The sequence below is a fragment of the Perognathus longimembris genome, chromosome 2 (assembly GCF_023159225.1).
Source record: "Perognathus longimembris pacificus isolate PPM17 chromosome 2, ASM2315922v1, whole genome shotgun sequence".
NCBI classification, from domain to species: domain Eukaryota; kingdom Metazoa; phylum Chordata; class Mammalia; order Rodentia; family Heteromyidae; genus Perognathus; species Perognathus longimembris.
This window is the reverse complement of record NC_063162.1, coordinates 32,132,159-32,153,002: the sequence shown is the minus strand read 5'-3', so window position 1 is coordinate 32,153,002 and position 20,844 is coordinate 32,132,159. Positions and strand designations below refer to the sequence as shown.

Below are 20,844 nucleotides of genomic sequence, written 5' to 3'. Positions count from 1 at the left end.
TTGAGGTATGTGAAAGTTACCTCATAGTCTTGAGAGAGGAACTTAGACGTTTAATTCTTTGTCTTACCAATATGCATGACCTTGGGAAAATTATATACTCTCTTTGAGACCCACTTCCCTCTACTGTAAATGTGAAATGCTTATTAATAAAGTATACAGAATTAGCAGTTGCTTCTTGTATCTGTCAAACATCTTTTATTTATTTATTTTTTAAAGGATGACTAAGTTTCCAGGGTTATTTTTAAGAGTACCTAATTGCTGTGACTGTCTAGGAAATTTGTAGAACTAAGTGAACTTGAAGTAGATGCTCTTTAAGAAATTATGAAAAGGCTGAATATGAATATAGGAAGTTTTGAAAATATATGAAAAGATCTTTGCTTTACTTCAGATTGTATAAATCTGTGTAATGTTATAATTGTTTAAGAATGATATATGAATACTAGTTTAAACCATGGAGTGAATATTTGGGCTGGTTATTTTTTTTTACTTAATTATATTTGAGACTAGGAAAATAGTAAAATCTGTTTTCTGGCTCTTCAGTAATACATAATGCAGTTTCACATGCTAGCTTGTTTTTGTTAATGGTGGCTTTTTGTTTGTTTTGTTTTAAGGTTTTTGGATTCAAAGCATAAAAACCATTACAAGATATACAATCTGTAAGTATGTTTTCTTATTTTCATGCTTGCAAATAAATTCTAAAATAAGTGAAAATATTATTTCCTTATTAGAAATAAAGTTATATTTAATAAAATTGTATTCTAAAACAATTACTTGAAGAAGTTTTATTGAGAGCATAGTTAGATCATTTAGAAAGCGTAGTAATGAGGTAAAACAATGTTGGCACAGATTCATGTTACTTGATCTGTGTTAAATGAGTTGGCATCTAGCCCATCTTTGAGCCTATAACCATGTGGTAAGTTGAAATGTAATCCACAGAAGAGCTCTGTCAAAACATTAATGATGTCTTCAGTGAAAGCATGCTTGAGTGGATATAACTTTGTCTTATTTTATGCCTGTTGGTCAGTGGATTGAAACAGTCATTGGAATGCCCTCCACTGTACAGAACCTAAATGAGAATCTAATACTGTTGAATTTGGTAATTTCTCTTTTTAATTTCAGACAGTATTTTAAGGATTGAATACTCGATAAAGCTAGTTAGCTTTATCTTAACACTTGTGCTTTTAGTTTTATTGTGTGTATGTGTGACTTTGGGAGTAGAATGATGAGAAGGAAAAAGGAAGTGAAGTAAGAAAATACTTAAACATTTTTGTTGTTGTTATTTCTTCCAAAAATATAGACTGTTTTCTAATTTTAGAGAAAGGCATTTTAAAATGTGCTATTTTTCTACCTGGCCTTTATTTTTCTGAATTGGTTTCTATAAATTACATAGGAAGGTGTTTATTCCCCCTCCCTATACAGGAAGTTTTATGTAAAGTTGAGTGTGTGTGTGTGTGTGTGTGTGTGTGTGTGTGTGTGTGTGTGTTAGGGTTGAGGACATGGCTTGTGGTAGACTGTCTAGTAAGCCCAAGCCAAAGGCCCTGACTTTCAAATTCCTGTACTTGCCAAAGAAAGTTAAAAAAAATCTTTAATGATATTTCTGGTCAGTTAAGATCTTAGGGTTGAGTGTGTAGTAGACACCAATATGGTTACTTCTAGTGCGTTTCCACTGAGTTTTTCAGATTCACAAAGGTATGAAGACTTACTTGTGCTCACCACAAAACAGACATTGTAAACTCACTTCTCTTGAAAGGGAAGGAAGATGTCCAGTCGTCAAAGCTTATAGTCAAAAGTGAAAGTTGGAGAAAGTATTGAACAAGTAACTTCTATATAGAAGAGTGAAAAAGATGGCAGTGACTAGAACAGTGGAAGAAGCAATTGTGTCCCATAGGTAGGTTGTATAAAGGAAGGCATGTTTGAGCTGTGGTGAACAGAATCAGTAGGAGATTGACTCTTCAGACAAGTGCGAGGAGAAGTGGCATTGTAGGTGGTAAGAATGGCAAGCAAGTAAAGGCAATTATTAGCATATTCCTAGTGTTGAGAATTTGGCAGATTGTGTTGTCAGATTGTGATGTGTGTATGACTGTGGTGATCCCAGTTTATAAATAATATATTCATTTATGGGGTTTTCATCTCCCCTTGATTAGCCTCTCAAATCAAGCCTTATTGCTGGCATTGTTAATGTTCTTTGGAGAAAAATAAAAACCACAAAGCTTTAGGGTTTTTGAATAACTAGATGTAGAAATTGAGTTAAAAAAAACCAAAACAAGGACTGTCAAAAGCTGGGGTCCATTAAGTGAATCACTACTGGCTTAGACAACTCCCAGGGATATGGGATTTAGAGGGGCCCAGTTGAGTAGAGAGTAGGGACAAATTCTGTCTTTGTAAAAATATTCCAGTTTAACATATCCAAAGTAAGGGAAGGAAATTCTTTTCATTCCTGTATATAGTAGCTTCCTGCTTTCAGAATTTAGGAGTCAAGCTTATACTACCTATATTGTAGATGAGTGTGGTTAAATCTGACATTGATAATAGTCCCAGAACTTGACTTTCTAAGCCTGTATTATCAAGCATTGGATTCCTAGAGGAAGATCATTTAGTACAAGAGTCTCATTTTGCAGATGGCACATTTGAGACCTAGAGAAGTTAAGTGAGTTGAACATGGTCATATAGGCATATATGATAGCAGACCTCCAACTGTTTATGACAGTATTCTTTGTGTGCTTTACTTTGTGTTTGTTTTAACTTCCATAAAGTTTCCAACCACCAACTTGGAGCACACATATTTTAATTTTTGATATTAGTATCTACCCCTTTTAACCTTTCTAGACTCTTGCTTATTGTATTTCTGGTTTGGGGTAAGTGAGCCTTACAACAGCCAGTGTTTCTAATTTTTTTTTTTTTATTTAGAATAGTAATAAGCCCATGACATAAGCAAATTCTGGTATTCTGTTTGTTTTGTATGAGTATTTCTCACTCCTTTCCCCCTCAATATAATCTACACTGTGCTTAAGTGTGGGGAAGGAGAGGAAAAGACAGGGAATAAAGGCAAATATGTGTAGTTGTTGCCTTTAAGGAACCTAAGTGGTGATTGAATACTATTAAAGGTTTTACTGTATTTCACTGAGTATTTTACTTTGACACATTTCATTATTTTGTTGCAAACCCTTAGCTGGTATTAATTTTTATCTGTTAAGATTTCTTTTGTACTGATGAGGCCTAAGAGGTAGAATGATGACTGCCTAACAAGCATGAGGCCCTGAGTTCAAATTCCAAGGACCTCCCATCCCACCAAAAGATATATTTTGTAAGATGGAGATAGCTTCATTGTAGAGAGTGAAAAGTTAGCTACATAGGTAAGCTTTTCCTGTTAATCTTAACCCTTTCTGCACTGTCTAGTACCATTTCGTAATTGTTATTATTTTGGTTGTAGTTGTTGGTTGTGTGGCTTGAACTCAGGGCCTTGGCACCTGAGGGTTTTTTGTGGTTTTTTTTTTTTTTCTTCTCAAATCTAGTGCTTTACCACTTGGAGCCAAAGCTCCATTCCCAGATTTTTGGTGGTTAATTGGAGATAAGAGTCTCAAGTACTTTGCTGACCTAGCTGGCTTCCAACTGCAATCCTGAGATCTCAGCTTCTTAAGTAGTTAAGACTACAAACATGACTCACCGGTGCCAGGTTCATTATTTCTTTTTATCTTCAAATAGTTGTACAAAGAGGTTACAATTTAACATGTTCATGTGTACAGTGCGTTTCACCCCTTTCATCATTCCCCTTTCATATATCCTATCCCCACTAAGTCTCCTTAAGCTTTCTAGTTCCATGTTTACCTATGTACGTTTCAGTATTGTGAGTGTATTTATCCAATAGTACTCTCTCCATTTGTTCACCCTCTCCTTTTAGTCTCACCTGAGACAAAACATGTTTCAGTATACTGGTATTGTTTAACTGTCTGTTAATTTTTCAAGTGGGTTACTATAAAATTCTCCCTATGCTTCTTCTTGTTTCTCATATAAAAAGTTTTAATTAAGTGTAAATCAAATTACCATTTGTACATCTTTAGTTTGTTGAGAAACTTACCACTAATACACCATAAGAAACTTTAATGTGTGTGTGTTGTATGCACACCCATGTGTGTAGGGCACTTATCAAAGAAGATTTGAACAAGAAAAAGTCTTCATTTTTACCCTGCCAACCTTTCCCCTAGTACTTTTATCACCACCTAACCAAGTAAGTGGTGGGTCTTTTATGTTTGTGTATGAAGACCAGCGTATTTTTTTGTGTGTGCTGATTATGGGGCTTGAACTCTGTGTCTGGGCGATGTTCCTGAGTGTTTTGTGCTCAAGGCTAGCTCTCTTCCACTTGAGCCACAGCTCCACTTTTGTCCTTTTGGTATTTGGAGATAACAGTCTCACAGAATTTCCAGCCCGAGTTGGTTTGAACCGTAGTCCTCAGATCTTACTTAGCCTTCTGAGTAGCTAGTGTGAACCACTGGCAACCAGCTCTGCATAAGCTTTTAATAATCACTGTTGGTTTTGTCTTTAGTGAAAAATATTGTCTCATAGGAATGCTGGCTTTGACTAAAATTTGAGCAAAAATTTATTTTTTTAACTACTTGTACATTTCAAACTGTTTTTATTGTAAATTGAAGAATAGTAACAGAAAAAATTGGATTTTTATAATCAGTGATTCTGAGCTTGAGTTCTTCTCTGTTGTATACTGTGATTTGAGGCAAGCATTTCAGTACTCTTACACATCTTGGCTTTCTCATGTATGGAACTAGGCTGATATTACCACATGATACTGAGGGGAAAACAGAAAACTTAGAAACCTTTGTAACGTATGAACATCACGTAGACATTTAGCTTTATGTCCTCATCCCCCCCACCCCCCCACGCACACCTTCCTGTCCTGGGGCTTGAGCTCAGGGACTGGTTACTGTCCCAGAGCTTTTGTGCTTAAGGCTAGTGTTCTACCTCTTGAGCCCCAGCTTCACTTCCAGCTTTTTTTGTGATTAACTGGAAATAAGAGACTCATGGACTTTTCAAATTGGGCTGTTTTAAAACTGTGATCTTCACATATCAGCCTTCTGAGTAGCTAGGATTACAGTTATAAGCCACCAGTGCCTGGCTAGATTGTTTTATTTTGAGTTGTAATGTGAAATTTGGTTTATTTTTGGTCTGATTAGGTAGGAAAACAGTGGATTGCAGGTTATTAAATGTATTCACTCTTTATTGGAGTTGGTCTTTGAAACTCTAAAGTAGAACTGTACAGATATTTCGAAGGTTTCTGAATGTATAGTACAGGCCCACAGTCACTTTTTTCAAGCTTTTCAAGCCAGTAATGTTTAATCTGCATAATTTTTCAGTTTTCAAAAGGATAATATGGAAGCATATATTTGTATTACATAAATAGCCAGTGGGATTTTGAACAGTACCTAGAATGGAATTAAATATTTTGTTTGTGTGTGTGTGTGTGTGTGTGTGTGTGTGTGTGTGTGTGTGTGTGTATGTGTAATATCGAGGACATACATTTTTGTAGTTTTAGACCAGGTTCTGCTAAAATTGATACTACCAAGAACGTAAGAGAAAATATGTAGATATTTTTTGGATATTAGAATTTGCAGATTAAGGAATTTTGTAGACCTTAGCTTATTTTAAAATGCCCTTTCTACCCCTGTTTCTGTCCTGTCTCTCATTTGGTTCAGGGTGAGGGCACTGTCCCTGAGTTTTATTTATTTTTGTTCAAGGCTTATACTCTACCACAGCTCAACTTCTGGCTTTTTGGGAGGGGGGTAGGGGGTAGGAGGGAGTTAAGTGTGTCACTGACTTTCCTTCCTAGCTGACTTCAAAATATGATCCTTTGATCTCTGCCTTATGAGTAGTTACCATGTTAGGATTACAGGTGTGTGCCACTGGCACCTGGCTAAAATCCTTGTTTTCAATATTTTTTCCTTCTTTCTCCTACTTCCCCTCCCCCAATTTGTAGGATTTGAACTCAGGGCCTTAACAGTGCCCCCAGTACACTTGCTGAGTCTGCGACTCTGCCATTTGAGCCACACTCCCAGCTTTTTTGCTTGAGTTTTTATTTTTATTTTTATTTTTTTGGCCAGTCCTGGGCCTCGAACTCAGGGCCTGAGCACTGTCCCTGGCTTCTTCCCGCTCAAGGCTAGCACTCTGCCACTTGAGCCACAGCGCCGCTTCTGGCCGTTTTCTGTATATGTGGTGCTGGGGAATCGAACCTAGGGCCTCGTGTATCCGAGGCAGGCACTCTTGCCACTAGGCTATATCCCCAGCCCTGTGGTTATTCTTTTTTTTTTTTGGCCAGTCCTGGGCCTTGGACTCAGGGCCTGAGCACTGTCCCTGGCTTCTTCCCGCTCAAGGCTAGCACTCTGCCACTTGAGCCACAGCGCCGCTTCTGGCCTTTTTCTGTATATGTGGTGCTGGGGAATCGAACCTAGGGCCTCATGTATCTGAGGCAGGCACTCTTGCCACTAGGCTATATCCCCAGCCTTTGCTTGAGTTTTTTAAGGTAGGGTCTTAATATTTTTGCCCAAGACTAGACTCAGACTACAATCTTTTTACCTATGTCTCCCCATAGCTGGAATTCTACGCACATACTACTATGTAATGCCTTTTGGTTGAGATGTCATCTTGTCAACTTTTTGTAGGGCTCACCTGAAGCCATGATCCTGCTGATCTCTGCCCCTCAGGTAGTTGAGATTGCAGGTGTGCACCACTACACTTGGCCTAATTATCAATAGTTTTAAAATAGCTAATTAAGCCGGTAGTTAGTGTTACAAAGATCGTACTGACCATAATGACAGATAGGATCTTTTTAAAACCTATTAGTGTTTCTAAATGTGGGTTTATGAGTAAATGAGCATAATAACAAAATATCACTACTATTAAGTAATTATGTGCTTCAGTAATGCTGTCAAAATTTTATTCATTATTGGTTTTATGTATTCTTGTGTTCAGTTTTTAGTTAAAATGGAACATCTGAGATATTATTGAAAAAGATGGCTTTTGGCTTATCTAAAGAGGAGAAAGGCCTAACTTTATTTATTTTTTTTGCCAGTCCTGGGCCTTGAACTCAGGGCCTGAGCACTGTCCCTGGCTTCTTTTTTGCTCAAGGCTAGCACTCTACTACTTGAGCCACAGTGCCACTTCTAGCCTTTTCTGTGTATGTGGTGCTGAGGAATCGAACCCAGGGCTTCATGCATGCTAGGCAAGCACTCTACCACTAGGCCACACTCCCAGCATGAGAAGGCCTAATTTTAAAACATTTAGTATGTGAACTGGGAATATAGATCAGGTGTTTTGAGTTTTTGCCTAGTATGTGTAAGGCCTTGGGTTCAATCTTCAGTTAAAAAAAATAAAAAATAATTACTAATAATTGCTAAGCCAGAAGTAGAGCTGTTGAGCACACTAGCACACTAGCTTTGAGCACAAGGGACAGCACATTTAGGCCCTGAATTTAAGCCCCAGGACACACACACACACACACACACCCCTCCCCCCCTTATGTTACATCCTAAAAGCATGGAAAATTTCCATAGAGAATATTTGGAGACAGTAATACAGATGTGTTCACACACACACAGACACACACACACACACCTTATGTTACATCCTAAACACACACACACACACATACACACCTACCTTATGTTACATCCTAAAAGCATGGAAAATTTCCATAGAGAATATTTGGAGACAGTAATACAGATGTGTTCACACACACACAGATACACACAGACACACACACACACACCTTATGTTACATCCTAAAAGCATGGAAAATTTCCATAGAGAAAATTTGGAGACAGTAATACAGATGTGTTTGTAGTTGTATATTAGTGGTGCCACAGTTTTATAAGAAAAATATACAGACTGATGTCATATATATAACCTTGGTTTCCTTAATTAGAAAGTGAGGATAATAATAATTCCTACTTTACAAAATTCTTGGGATTAAATAAAATAGTGATTATAAAAAAAAATCTAGGGCTGGGGATATAGCCTAGTGGCAAGAGTGCCTGCCTCGGATACACGAGGCCCTAGGTTCAATTCCCCAGCACCACATATACAGAAAACGGCCAGAAGCGGCGCTGTGGCTCAAGTGGCAGAGTGCTAGCCTTGAGCGGGAAGAAGCCAAGGACAGTGCTCAGGCCCTGAGTCCAAGGCCCAGGACTGGCCAAAAAAAAAAAAAAAAAAAAAAATCTAGTACAATGCTGGGCTATAAAGGTTCTAGATGTTGGTTAACTTTAATATGTTCTCCAAAGACCAAAGCTAACTATACCACATTTAAACTTTTTTTTTCTAGATGTGCTGAAAGACATTATGACACCGCCAAATTCAACTGCAGAGGTATGTATAAGTATACTGTAATATACTATAGAGCTTAAAATTAGTAGACTGTCTTTTATTGAATAGTAGGAATGAATTATATGGCTTATTGAGTGAGATAAATACCTTAATGATACTTCCATAATTTTTTTTTTTTTGGCCAGTCCTGGGGCTTGGACTCAGGGCCTGAGCACTGTCCCTGGCTTCCTTTTGCTCAAGGCTAGCACTCTGCCACTTGAGCCACAGTGCCACTTCTGGCCGTTTTCTGTATATGTGGTGCTGGGGAATCGAACCCAGGGCCTCATGTATACAAGGCAAGCATTCTTGCCACTAGGCCATATCCCCAGCCCCTACTTCCATAATTTTTAAGTTATGCTTTAGGTTTAGTAGCTCATTAACATGTGGCATTGTCAGGAAAAATGAGAATTTGGAAAATGGGTCACGAATTAATGTAAACATAATAAAGGAAGAAGTTATTTAACTGTTTTCTATACTGAGAAATAACTTAAAAGACTGAAAAGGATAAAAAAAATAGATTAGGAGTCCAATAGATGGGTCCATTTATATAGCCTGCTTCAGATGGATTCTGCTCCATATATAGGTAAATTCTGCCTCAGCCTATAAAAATTTTAACTTGCATTTGGATTTGGCTGCCATGATAGTTAAAAAGAAAAATGGGTATCATTAGCAACTGATTGATAGGTTTGCCTTTGCTCTCTCCTAAAAATCAGAAATGAACTTTCAGACAGATGGTCTGAGAATTCTGAAGCACTAATAACTGATCGTACTCAGTACATTTCACTAGAATTTTTATTTTCTGTTCCTTTTTATTTATTTTTTTGATGGAGTTAGGCTATTGCTTACTAGGCAAAATATGCCACAGTTGAGACAGTTGAGGTTTATCTACCTTTAAATAGATTTTAAACAGATTTTCCTAAATATTTTTGTCAGTGAAACAAGGAACACAGAATGACTATATAGATAGTGGGATGTTTTCTTTGAAATATGTTTTATGATGATGCAGTAATAATTAATATTGCTCTTTTTATTAGAAAACACTTTTAGGATCTGTGTGCTGGTAGCTCTTGCCTGTATTCTTAGCTACTAAGGAGGATGAGATCAGCTCAGATAAGAAAGTCTGTGAGACTCTGGTCCACAGTTAACCATCAAAGAGCCAAACTTGGAGCTCTGACTCAAGTGGTAGAGCACTAGCCTTGATGGAAAAAAACTAAAGGGTAATGATCAAGTCCTGAGTTCGAGCCCCAATACAGGCACCAAAAATGCGTTTAGGTCTTTGGCAAGAGGCCCCTGTGATACTTCATTTTGGATTCAGCTATATGATGTGCTGTGATCTGTACTACCTTGCATAGCTGCTTCTTGCATGACCAGAGGTACTCCTCGGCTATTGGATACATCTAGGAATTAGTAGTAGTATCTTTTCTATTCTGTTACAAAATTAGAAGCTTAATGAACAAGCTGAGTACCAGTTGTTCATGCCTAGCTACTTCAGAAGCTGGGCTCAGGAGGATCACTGTTTAAGATCAATGCAGGTATACACATGAGAACCCTTCCCAGTCCATAATCAAAGTGTGATGGCATGTTCCTGCAGCCTTGCTACTACTTGAAAGGCTGATATTGAGAGAATTTGGGTTTCGGCCAGTCTGGGCAGAAAAGTTCACAAGATCCCATCTAAGTAGGATGAATCAGGGAATGATGGTAAGCCCTTGTGATACCGTAGTAGGAATCAAAACAGGAAAGATGGCAGAAAGCAAGACTATATATAAAAAATAACAATGCAATTAAGGGCTGAAGACATGACTCAGTGCTTGTTAGGTGCCTGCTGAGCAAGGGCCAGACCCTGAAATCAAACCCCAGAAGTACAAAAAAAAAAAAAAGTTAATGATCAATAAATTCTATCTAGGCTGGCACTGGGTACTCACGCTTATAATCATAGACTCAGGAGGCTAAGATCTGAGGATCACAGTTTGAAGTCAGCTTGGGCAGGAAAGTCTATGAGACTCTTATCTCCAGATAACTACCAAAAACCCAGAAGTATAGCTGTGGCTCAAGTGATAGAGTACTAGTCTTGAGTGAAAAAGCTCTGGGACAGCATCCAAACTCTGCTTTCAAGCCCCAGTATTGGCACATGCACACAAATTACCAATAAATAAATAATCTTCCTATGGAAGTTAAAAATTATTATGAAATAGTTGCACAAAGAGATTATAATTTCATAAGTCAGGTAATAAGTACTTCCCGGTCAGTGTCACCCCTTTCTTTGTTTCTCTCCCATTTTTCCCTCCCATCTCTAACCTCAAGTTACATAGTTCAGTTTTTATATACTCACAGATTTTGCATTATTGTACATTTTCTAAACAGTTAAGTTAATTTTTTACCATTTCTAAAGTTAACATACTTTCAATGAAAAGTTGAAGAGTTTTTTTCCCTTACTCTGAGGTTATCTTTTTACCACAGTTGCACAGTATCCTTTTGAAGACCATAACCCACCACAGCTAGAACTCATCAAACCCTTTTGTGAAGATCTTGACCAATGGCTAAGTGAAGATGACAATCATGTTGCGGCAATTCACTGTAAAGCTGGAAAGGGACGGACTGGTGTAATGATTTGTGCATATTTATTGCATCGGGGCAAATTTTTAAAGGCACAAGAGGCCCTAGATTTCTATGGGGAAGTAAGGACCAGAGATAAAAAGGTAAGCTATAGTTGATATTTTTCTTTTTCTCTTCCTGGACTCAAATTACCTGAAAACAGATTTTTCTCTCTCTCGGTTTATTGAGGTATAATTGACAAGTAAAATTTATGTATGTTTATAATATATGCAGTAATGTTTTGGTAAATATATACACTGTGAAGTGACTACCACAATCAAGCAACCTAACATGTGCATTACCGGCCTCACATAGTCATTCTTTTTTCCTCACTGTGGTGAGAGCACTTGAGATAAGTGTACATGATTATTAGTTGCCATCACCATGTTCTGCAGTAGATCTCTGGGTCTTATTCATCTTGTTTAACTGAAAATTTGGATCCTTCGAGAAAATCTTTTCCCTACTCTTAGCCCTTGGAAAACATTTTTAAAAGATCAGTTGCTTTATAACCTCTATGAGCAAATGGCTGGTTTCATTCATTTTTCTCTTGATGCTATTTTCTTATCTTGCTAAAAACTCTTACCCATTCATTAACTGTATTGTGGATTTGGTATCACAAAATTCTTACAAAGCCTCATTAGGAAAAGCAACATAATAAAAGTAAGCTTGATATTTCTGCTGTTTGAGAATAAAATGTCTTTGAGAATAAAATGTCTGGATAATTTGAATGCCATAACATGATAATGTGTGATCCTTTGCTTTTATAGTAAATAAAAATTATTCTTTGATATTTACAAACAAAATTATAATTAGATTAATCAAGGGTTCATTGATGACTCAAAAATAAAGACTTGAAAATCAGTGACTAATTTAGTTTGTGTATTACATAAAAAAACTAAGAACAAACTATTGAGAGGACTTTCATAATGATTTTCAAAGGTTCCATTTGTTTAAATTTAAGTATGACAAAACCTGTTAACATTGAATACATAGGATTTGTGTGCTTTTACCTTCTCTGAAGACAAAACCCAAACCATTCCAAATTGGTGTACAAACTCATGTAGGGAGTTATTTGGAGAGAAATGCCACAAGTTTGTAAGAAAATGGATGCTAGTTTTAGTAATCAGGCAATTTCGTCTAGGTTAAGCCACTTTCTTCTTAGTTTAATTTTAGATCAGAAACAGATGACCATATCATTTTAAGTTATACATTTGCATTGGCTCCTGCCTGGTTCCTCTACCTTTTCTTACTCTTAAGTGGTACTAGGGTTTGAATCGAGGGCATTTGCTTGCTAAGCAGATCCTCTGCCAGTTCAGCCACACATAAAGCCCTTTTTGCTTTAGTTATTTTTTGGATAGGGCATATCATGGGCTGGCTGATCTCAAACTGCAGTCCTACCAATCTCTCCCTTCCAAGTAGCTGAATTATAGACATGTACTACCAATATTCACCCTTATCTCTTATTTTGTAACCTTTTCTGTGATTGCGTGAATTATGCATAAGGTTTTAAAAGTACTACTTACTGGTTTTCACAGCATATAAATCTTAGAAATCAGGTAAAAAGTTTCTGATAAAAATAAAGTTATATGATGAGTCAGCATACTTAACTAGATTTAAGCTAGAGACTCAAGCTCTTCATGTTATAAACTTAAAATATCCATTGAAAGCTGTAAATATTCCACCAACTGTGTGCGAAGTATATATAAATTTTTTTAATTATGGCATATAATTGCACTGAAACATAGAATGTGCCAGGAGCTAGTGGCTTACACCTGTAATCCTAGCTACTCAGGAGGCTGTGATCTGAGGATCATGATTTGAAGCCAGCCCAGGAAGAAAAGTTCATGAAACTCTGGCAAAAGAAGCTGGAGTGGAGCTATGGCTCAAGTGGAAGAGTATTATAGGCATTGAGCAAAAGAAGCTCAGGGACAGCTTCCAAGCCCTGAGTTTAAGCCCTAAGACCAGCACAAAGCAAACAAACAAAAAACAGAATGTAAAGAAAAGCCTTATAAGAATTATGTCCCTTTTTCCCCCATGCAAAAATTGGTGGGCACCAGTGAGTTTTTCAATCTAAGTAGTACAGATTAACCAAAATCAAGCTTCTGTGCACCAGTAAATTTTAATGAAATGTGTACCATTTAAAATAAGTTGAAATGGGGCCATTGTTTATGACAATGTAACTTTTATATTATCTTTGATATCCAGTCAGTTTTGGAGAAAATAAGCGCTGAATACTATCTCATAAATGAAAGACTAAATGGAACATATAGATTCATCTGACCAATGAAAGTAGGCTTCTGTGAAGAAATGAGCTCTAATGTTCTTGAGAAAAATTCATGTTGCATCATTTCTTCAAGTTTAATGAGATCATTTCTGACAAGATCTCTTTTATTATTATTATTATTTTTTGGCTAGTCCTGGGCCTTGGACTCAGGGCCTGAGCACTGTCCCTGGCTTCCTTTTTGCTCAAGGCTAGCACTCTGCCACTTGAGCCACAGCGCCACTTCTGGCCATTTTCTGTATATGTGGTGCTGGGGAATCGAACCCAGGGCCTCATGTATACGAGGCAAGCTCTCTTGCCACTAGGCCATGTCCCCAGCCCCAAGATCTCTTTTATTAATGCTCTGTTAGGAATCAAATAATTTTGACTCCACATTTCAGTTTTAATGTTGTAGTGAAAGAGTTTGTATTTTACCCATCAGCCAGCATTATCTGGAGGTAGATTTTATCTTCTCCATGTCAATGGCTTTATATATAGCAAATAACTTAGTTGTACCCATTTCTTGACAAAACCTCTTGAGGAACTCTTGGTTGAAAAGCTTACCTGCCATGAATTTAGCAATTTTCACAGCTGATTTTTTTTGTGACAGATCTTGCTCAGGCTACAGCTTGAAGCTTGGCACTCATTAAACAGCAGAACACTTTCACAGGAGTTGTGATTTCTCTCAGGATTCATTGAATCTTGCCACCCCAGTGCATAGCTGCCTTCACCAGTGCAGGGAAATCAAGGTTTTCTGAAAAGGAATTCTTTTAGTTACTTTTCCTTCCTTCCTCTTCCTCCTCTTTCCCATTACCATTCCTTTTCTCTCCTTTTAGCAGTGGTAACATTTCTAAGGATTCCAAAATAAGAGTTATTCATTGATTGTGTCACCATGTATCTATTTGATAAAAACTAGCAACTGGTTACACTAAGAAGTCATAAGCTGCAGGAAAGTGGTGATACATCTAGCATTTTTATTATATGCTTCATAGTTTTAGAAAAATGACAATTTCTTTCGGAATAAAGTTATTTGATAGAGGTACTGTAAAGGTCTTAATTTGGCTGCAAGTTATGAATCCCCACTCTCACCTCACTGGTAGTAGGGTTTGAGGTGAGGGCCTGGTTTGTGGTAGGTAGGTACTCTACAACTGAGCTACATATATACCCCTTGTTTGACCATTTCTGAGATACTTGCCTTTACCATGTTCATATGTGTGATGTTTTTCTTTGTTTGATATTAATCAGTACCTTGTCAGGGTAAATTTTTTAAAGAGAAAATTGAGTCAAATATTTATTATTACAAGTGAGTTTCATAATTTCATACAGTTCTTTTTCTTCTAGAAGTTCATTGTAGTTCCTACAGGCATTGCAGTTTCCATATAGGCATGTAGTATGCTTCAACCAGCTCCATCCCTTCCATTGCTCCCTAACCTTGAACTTCCACTTCCTCATGGGAACAAAATCGGTAGAGCTTTGTGTGTGTGTATTCTCAAATATATGTATATAATACTTTTGCCACATTTTCCACACCATATGCTCTCCTTTCAGCTTCGCACTTCCCATTGATACAAACAGCCAAACAGAACTTTTTCAACATTACTACCTTTCAAATTTAAGGAGTAGCTAAAGAAAATACAAGTAATCTTTGACTTCTCAGTTTAGCTTATTTCACTTAACATGATGATCTTTCATTCTATAGTTTTCTGCAAATGACACATTTGTTTTTTGTTTTTGTTTTTTTTCTGCCTTGGGTATAGGGACTACATTTCCTTTGCTTTTCTTTTTTTGCCAGTTCTGGGACTTGGGAATCAGGCCCTGAGCACTGTCCCTGGCTTCTCTTTCCTCAAGGCTAGGACTACTTCTTGAGCCGTAGCGCCACTTTCAGCTTTTTCTGTGTATGTGGTGCTGAGGAATTGAATCCAGGTCTTCATGCATGCTAGGCAAGCACCCCTTGGTAGGGTACTTTTAAAAGAAGATTTTGAGTTGGAGCAGGAAAGTTTTATAATGATTCAGACTTTTCTGGGCTGTATTCTCACATAAGCTCTCTTCTCTCCTGTAGGCATATCATCTACCATATATACTATACATACATACCCTGTCCAATACAGGTGCTTTTAAAAACAGTTTGCTATGTGCTTCTGATGGTACAAACTTGCCATGTAAGAACCACCTGGGATGTTCTGTCTCATCATGTTTAAAATAAAAGTAAAGTCCAAGATTTCTTAAACTCTTTCATATTTTGTTTTCTTCATTTCCATTTCAAGTTAGATGCAAGAATAGTCTGTATTGTCAAAAGATGAGAATGTATTTTAATTTGTTAGTGAGAAGATACTATATTCATCATAATCTGGTAACATTTTCAGTTGTTTTCCTTTTATATGTGAGGAGATGTCTGTTGAAATGAGAAATCTTTTTGGGATGTTTTGAAGTCAGGCAGAATGAAAAGATACCTAGAGAAGTATTCGTGAGCTGAGTGCTGGTTGCTCACATCTGTAATCTTAGCTATTCAGGAGGTTAAGACCGAGGATTGTGGTTTGAAGCAAACCAGCCTGGGCGGGAAAAAGTCCAGGAGACTCTTATCTCCAATTAACCAACAGAAAACTGGAGATCTGTACACACTGTTAAGGAAGTACTTTGTAAAATTTGTTGTGTTTAGTTGTTACACAATACCAAGACTTAAGTAATTTAGCTGAGGTAAATAATTTTTAGCATCTTTCAGTCAAATCACTGAGCTCTATTGTACTTGACTTGTGCTTAATTAATATACCTAGATCATGTTTTAGGTGAACTATTCACAGGACATAAAGGAGTATTAGGAGTATTCTAATTTGCTCTTTATCCCCGTGTTTATTTTAAGAAGGCGGGAAGAGGAAAGGAAACAAAAAGGCACATAAGAGCATATGCTTTTGACTAAACTGTATTTTACCAAATGGTCGCATTTTTTTATTGGTTGAGTAGCACTATCTGGCTTTTACTAAATATAGTTGATATAAGTCTTAAAAATCCCTATATACTACAGATATCTCTTACTTTACTGATGATGTTGTAATCAGGATTATCTAGAATTGATAATAGCATTCAGAATTAAATTTGAGTTCTACATTGTTAAATTTCTTTGTTCTTTATCAAGTTCACCAAATTCTGGAACTGCAAAAGGATTTTCAGACTACTCAGGATAATTAGTCTCTTTACAGGCTCTCCTGTATTGTAAATAATGCTATGAAGTAATGTGTTTTTAAAGGCTCCTCAGTTTATATACTTCACAAGTAATAGAGTATTCAGCAACCCTTGATCTGAGGAGAATGAGGATAGATTGAAATTCTTGGTCTTGTAAATATAATTCTGTACTTGTCTTTAAAAGTTTTTGCAGTTTAATTATCCTGAAACTGCCAAAGGACTATCAGTACTCCAGCTGTGAGCAAGAAATCTGAGAGCTTGAGTTCAAGCCATAGTACTAACACAGTACAACAGAGCACAACAGAAACAAAAACAAAACAAAAAAGCCTTTCAAAACCACTTAAACTGGGTGCTGGTAGCTCATGCCTGTATTCCCACCTACTCAGGAGTCTGAGATGTGAGGATAGCAGTTTGAAGCCAGCCAGGGCAAGAAAGTTCTTAAGACTCTTATCTCCAATAAACTACTCAGAAAAAGCCAGAAGTGGTGTTGTGGATTAAGTGGTAGAAGCACTAGCCTTAAGCACAAAGAGGCTCAGGATCAGCACCCAGACACGGAGTTCAAGTCCTGGGACTGGCAAACAACAACAAAACAAACCCCAATTAACTGGGGGAGGGGTCTGGGAGGGAAAAATGGGGAGAAAATGAGGGAAGGAAGTGACACTGCTCAAAAAGAAACCTACTCATTACCTGACTTAGATAACTGCAACCCCTCTGTATATCACAATTACAATAAAAAAGATTAAAAAAATCATTTAACTTACCTATGAGAGTGCTAATAAAGTAGTGTGTGTGTGTGTGTGTGTGTGTGCGTGTGCGTGTGTGCGCGCGTGCCAGTCTTGGGGGCTTGAATTCAGGACCTGAGCCCTCTCCCTGAGGTTTTTCTGCTCAAGGCTAGCACTCTACCACTGGAGTCACAGTTCTACTTAGGGAATTTTTTTTTTTTTTCTTTTGGTGGTGGTAGTGAATTGGAGAGAAGAGTCTCATGGACTTTCCTGCTCAGGCTGCTTCAAATTGCAATCCTCATATCTCAGCCCCCTGAGTAAGATTACAATGTGAGTCACTGGTGCCCAACTAACCTGTTTTGAGTAACTGATTTTTATGGGAAGAAAATTTAGGTGAGCATGATAAAAGCTGTTTTGATACAACTGTTAAATTCTTTTTAAAAGTCTTGCTCTCTTGGCTTGTCCACTTGCCCGTGCTTTTTACCACTTGAGCCCTACTTTTTGCTAGTTAATTTGAGGAGTCTCAGACTTTTCTAGATGTGATGGTTCCTAACTGTAATCTTCCAGATCTTAGCCTTCTGGAGTAGTTAGTATTACAGGCTCAATACCACTGGCACCCACCCACAGTAGTTTCATTCTTAAAACATGTGTGTATGTTTATCTCTGTCTTACCAATATTTCCTGTTAGGGTAAATCTACGCTTGTGCTTTCTTGTAATTTTATAAACCATTATTATAGGAGAGGGTTGCATTTATCCATTTTGCAGTTTGTTTAGCATTAATTTAGACTCTTTAATATTTTGTTTGTATCCTTGATTTTAATTGTAGAGAAATAATAGAAAACTGAATTGTGACATTCTGGAGACATTTATATAGTAGCAGAGTCTGTTTTTCTTGTTTTGAAGAGAAAAGAGATGGCTTTGGTAAATAATTTGTAGACTTTTCAGAGAATATTCAAAATAATCTGACTCTTGGTCTTTATGTAACCTCTGCATACATGGTATAAATTAGCCAGTAGGATGGAAGTGCAAACTGTCCATAAAATGAGGTGCTGTTCTTAGTAGTTAGGTTTTGAATACTTAATGGATCTAACAATTTATCCATCGTATAAAGAAAAATGTCCTGAGAGTGAGATAACAGTTTGAGATAAAGAAGACTCCTACACTTTTTTATTTTTAAAATTTTTTTTGGCCAATCCTGAGGCTTGGACTCAGGGCCTGAGCACTGTTCCTGGCTTCTGTTTTGCAAGGCTAGCACTCTACCTCTTGAGCCACTGCTCTACTTCCGGCCTTTTCGGTTTATGTAGTGCTGAGGAATCGAACCCAGGGCTTCATGCATGCAAGGCAAGCACTCTACTGCTAAGTCATATTCCCAGCCCAAGACTTCTACTTTTTATTCAATAATTTATAAGGAAACAACTATATTATTACCTTTCCCAAGGAGTAATTTGTTCATTTAATATTTTCCTTTAGAAAATGTGGGAAGTTTGGCTGGGAATGGGGCTTAGTGGTAGAGTGCTTGCCTAGCATGCATGAGGCCCTGGGTTCGATTCCTTGGTACCACATAAGCAAAAAATAATAAAATAATTTTAAAAATTTAAAATGTGAGGAATTATTCAGATGCAAGCCATGAAGGTTTTCTGCCTTCTCCTTCCCCAAAGAAAACATGCTTCAAGGCAACTTCTAGGGTCATTTCTAACTCTTGTATGCCCATGCTTTCTGTATCTTCACTTATGTTTCAATAATATAATAGATAATTCATCCACTTACTATAAACTACAAAGAAAGAATCACAAGATTGGAGTATATATTTTGGAAGTATTCATAAACTTCATAGTTTAAAGAGGTTAATTTCTGTTGTATGAAAGCTGTTACCAATTTCTTTCTCCTCCTACATCCCATAGTAGTGGAATGTAAAGTAAGTGTTAATATTTACTTGCTGGGAATTTTCAGGAAGAAAATTTGGGTAGTTTCCATTTTTTTTATATTCAAATCACCTAGAGATGAAGTTCCTATACGAGCTCTGTCCATGAGTTTATTGAGCATCTAGAGAAGAATTAAACCTTCTAAAAATAATGTGCTACTTTTAAATGATGTCAAGAAAGGAATTTATTAAAAAATTTGTCTTAAGAATGAATCCTTGGGATTTAATTTCATAATCAGGTTATTTTTATTTTTAGTTTGCCAACTAAATTTCCTTTTAAGACATTTTCATGTTTCTTCTATATTTAAAACAAAAACAAGCTATAATTACTGTCTTAAAAAGTCTTCTAATGTAATACATTCTTCTTTTTTCCCAGCTCATTCATTAATTTGAGATAATCTGTGTTCCTTTGACGAATAAGCCCAATTTCCAATCCATAGGTTCATCAAATTGTTGAGACTATTCTAATACAAACTAGGAGCAGATCTGCAAAGATCAGTCATAAGTCTTAGTACCTGTGTGTAATAACTGAAAACTATATCCTGATCTCCAGATCACTACTTTCTACCTGGTTCTGCTGTCCATTTTTTTCTCTCAATTTTTTGATCCCTAAATTAGAAATAAGCTTAAAAAAAAGAAAATAGTTGTTTTGTAATGCATGTGTATTTTTCATTTCCAAATCGGACAAATACAACTCAAAGAAAACTTAAACAAAAGGAGAATTTTATTGACTACATAACTTGTAAGTTTTGGTCTGAACTTAAGTGCTCAACAAGAGACCCTGTCCCCTTCTTCCTCTGACTCTCTCTTCCTTACCTTTTCTTTTCTCCTATATATACTTTATTTTCAGATAGAATTTCTATAAGCAATGTCAAGGTGTGATTCCCAGTAGCCTCAGATTTGCATCTGATTCTATAGGAAAATGGCAATTTGAGAAAAAAATTTCATAGTTTGTGTTCTGATTTTTTTCTGGATTGGAAAATGTGCCTAGATGTGAAGAAACATTCTAGCCAGGGAATAGAAATCACTGATTGGATCATGTATGTGAAAGCTGAAGAATATTGTCCATTACCCCCAAAGCAGAGGAGAATAGAGAAGCTTAAGATTCATTTTCAAGGATTCTGTGGATTGTTTAGTACTTAAAATTAGTTTCATAGATATGAAGGACAAAAATACTTAGCTTTGGAAATTAATTGTAGAGGGGAAAAAGAAAGAGTTCACATAAATCATATAGTATGCCTCTTACTACTGAAATTCCAGGACACTTGAGTAAAAGTTTTAGCCTCAGATTCACATTTATTCACTTGGGGAATCTGTGTTCTTGGTTTTTTTTTTTTTTTCTTATTTATTGTCAAAGTGATGTACAGGGAAGTTACAAGTTTCATACTTTAGGCATTGGGTACATTTCTTATACTGTTTGTTTCCTCTTCCCTCATTCCCCCCCTCCCCCTTCCCTCTCCCCCCATGAGTTGTTCAGTTGGTTTACACCAAGTAGTTTTGCAAGTATTGCTTTTGTAGTCATTTGTCTTTTTATCCTTTGTCTCTCGATTTTGTGTTCTTGGTTTTAAGCAATGTGCAGCAAGAAAGTTTTCTTACCCTTAAAATAGAATTAATGATGACTGAGGGTGTTCGTGCGTACCTATAATCCCAATACTCTGAAGAGGCAAGAGGTTTGTCATTTAAAGCCATCCTGGGCTACACACACACACACACACACACACACACGTATATATACATATATATGTATGTATGTACATATATATATATAAAGATCCTGTCTCAAAAAGGTAGAGGTGTCAATACAGGT

At 36.8% G+C, this 20,844-nt stretch overlaps 1 protein-coding gene across 1 annotated transcript in view; it reads left to right on the top strand.

Moving 5' to 3' along the window:
- Positions 1 to 20,844, top strand: part of Pten (phosphatase and tensin homolog) — a gene marked incomplete at its 5' end in the record, with an annotated part of 71,166 nt that overhangs the window by 31,337 nt on the left and 18,985 nt on the right. Inside the window, 3 exons of the mRNA XM_048336494.1 lie at positions 612 to 656; positions 8,324 to 8,367; positions 10,822 to 11,060. Of these exons, the coding sequence (XP_048192451.1) occupies positions 612 to 656; positions 8,324 to 8,367; positions 10,822 to 11,060 (328 nt within the window). The remainder of the gene's footprint in view (positions 1 to 611; positions 657 to 8,323; positions 8,368 to 10,821; positions 11,061 to 20,844) is intronic.